Source organism: Emiliania huxleyi (genome assembly GCF_000372725.1).
Source record: "Emiliania huxleyi CCMP1516 chromosome Unknown EMIHUscaffold_1395, whole genome shotgun sequence".
NCBI classification, from domain to species: Eukaryota; Haptophyta; order Isochrysidales; family Noelaerhabdaceae; genus Emiliania; species Emiliania huxleyi.
Window position 1 is genome coordinate 458 of NW_005201196.1, and position 2,204 is coordinate 2,661.

General features: G+C 60.3%; 1 protein-coding gene across 1 annotated transcript; it reads left to right on the top strand.

The window, feature by feature from the left end:
- Positions 1-1,305: 1,305 nt before the first annotated feature.
- EMIHUDRAFT_252605 (hypothetical protein) lies at positions 1,306-1,791 on the top strand (the record flags this gene model as incomplete). The annotated part of the gene is made up of 1 exon (XM_005787971.1): positions 1,306-1,791. One exon carries the CDS (start codon positions 1,306-1,308, stop codon positions 1,789-1,791), a length of 486 nt encoding a protein of 161 aa, XP_005788028.1.
- Between the last annotated feature and the right edge of the window lie 413 nt (positions 1,792-2,204).

Genomic DNA, 2,204 nt, shown 5'->3' on the forward strand with positions numbered 1-2,204 from the left:
GGCGTAGCTCATGTGGAGGACGGAGAGCTGCGCCGGCGTGGGCGCCCATCGCCCGTGCGGCTGCGTAAAGTGCTGCGACTGTGGCATCGCTTTTTCGCGCGCAAAGTGCTGCGACCGTCGAGTCCCCGCCTTTGACGTGAGGAGCGGCGGGCGGAGGGGCGGGAGCGTCGAGGAAGGCCCAGCAGTGTATGCTGTGGCTGAGAAGCCCGACAACAGAGATGAAGCTCGTCCTTTTCTTTTTTTCAAGGCTCCGGAAAAGGCCGGTGTGTAACTATAACTAACTGTGTGTGCCAGTCCGCGCCAGTCCGCGCCCTTGTCGTGCCAGTGTGCTGTGAGAGAGGCTTGTATTTTAAGATTCTTTTTGAGCTTAGCCTTCGGTGTTATGAAACAACGCAAGGCGGACATGGCATATCGCTCTCGGGCCCACAGACATCCCGCACACTCGCCGCACACCCGCCGCCCCCGCGCGCGCCCCACCCCGGCCGGGAGAAAGGGGAGTGACAGTTTGGGATGGCAACAGCCCGTATGTTGAGTCCTGGCTCAACAACGCAGATAACAAGAGGGGGTGGTCCGGCCCACAAGTCCGGCTCACGCGCCTCGAGCTGACCCTCTACCGCACTGGTCACTTCCGCCCCCTCGCTCCCAACCCATCCACCCCGCCCCGGGCCGCGCCGCGCGATCTCGGGCGATCTCGCGCTATCTCGGGCGATCTCGGGGCCGCGCCGCGCTATCTCGGGCGATCTCGCGCTATCTCGGGCGATCTCGGGGCCGCGCCGCGCTATCTCGGGCGATCTCGGAGCGTCGCTCGCGCGGCGTCACACCTGCTCTCAAGTAGCAGTAGTTCCCCCCCCCCCCCCCCTCTCGTCGTGCCTGTTGTGCTGACAGAGGTTTGTTTTTCAAGAATTCTTTTGCGGTCGCGGCATTGCGGTGTGCTGTGACACGCGGCATTGCGGTCGCGCTGGTCACCCAGGGAGGTGAGAGAGAGATTTTAGAAAACCAACAAGAAATCACGACTCTCACAGTGATTTGGGCTCGGCACACCTTACCCGTCCTATGATTTCTTTTTTAGTTTCCCTTAAGTAGGGTAGGGAGAGAGAGAGAGAGAGAGAGAGAGGGTAGGTAGGTAGGTGGGTAGGTAGGGGCACCGCAGGGGCTGGCCAGGTTTTTCCAGAATTTCAGCATTCTGGCCGCCCCAAGCAAAAATAAAATACACCTGATTTTTCGCCTTTTTTTCGGAGCTCGAGCTGGAGTTCTGGATCAGCAGGCGCTTCGGTGGTGAACGAGCTGGCGGTCTGGGCCTCTCCCATGCTGCCTTCATTTTTCGCGTTGACGCTCATCACTCCGCCTCACAGCATGCCGCCGGTCGCTGTTCACCGCTCGGCTGCCCTCACCTTTGCTCCGGCTTCTCGCACCGTGCTGCGTGTCTTTCCGACGACGACCGTCGCAGGGCTCGGTCCCTCCACCATCGGACTGGGGGTGCCTCGCGCCAACCGAGCCAACCCTGCTAACGGCGGGAACGCCGAAGGCAACTGGTGGACGCCATCGTCGGCTCTGGACACGGACTGTGACGGCAATCCGGTCACTGCGACGACAAAGCTCTCGCGCGATTGCATCTACCAGAAGAAGGTGGCGGAGATCAGGGACCGGCAGGCCATCTCGCAGGAGAACGCGGGCTACAAGGTGGAGCGGTTGGAGCAGATCTCTGTGCGGGCGGAGCGCAAAGCCGCAGAGAAGGCAGCGCGTGCGGCAGCAGACAAAGCTCGTTTCGACAAGTATGCGCAGAGAAGATAGGGCGCTGCGAGCGCATCCCCGCCTGTGATAGCCGGACCGGACCGGTGCCGGTCGTCTCGTGTCGATACCTGCACACCCATACTCACGCACCTTCTTCGGGCGGGTTGTGGCCTGTGCGTCGTGCTTCGGCTCGGCCTTGTGAATGTGCCCCGTCGTCGGAGATTTTTGAAATGAAAAAAAGGTTTTACTTCACGGAGCTATCCGACTTCTAATGGAGGAGGTCCAAGTCGCGGGGCCCATGAACGCACGCTCCAGTCTCTAGACTCTAGCTAGCGCCTGCATGCTCTATCTGTGAACAGGCGAGGACGAACGACGAACGTGGAACGAAGACTTCGATTCGATTTTTCGAAGATCCCGCACAAGTCACAAGAAGCTCTTACCGAAAACAAGAAGCAAGATGCGCTACATCGTGA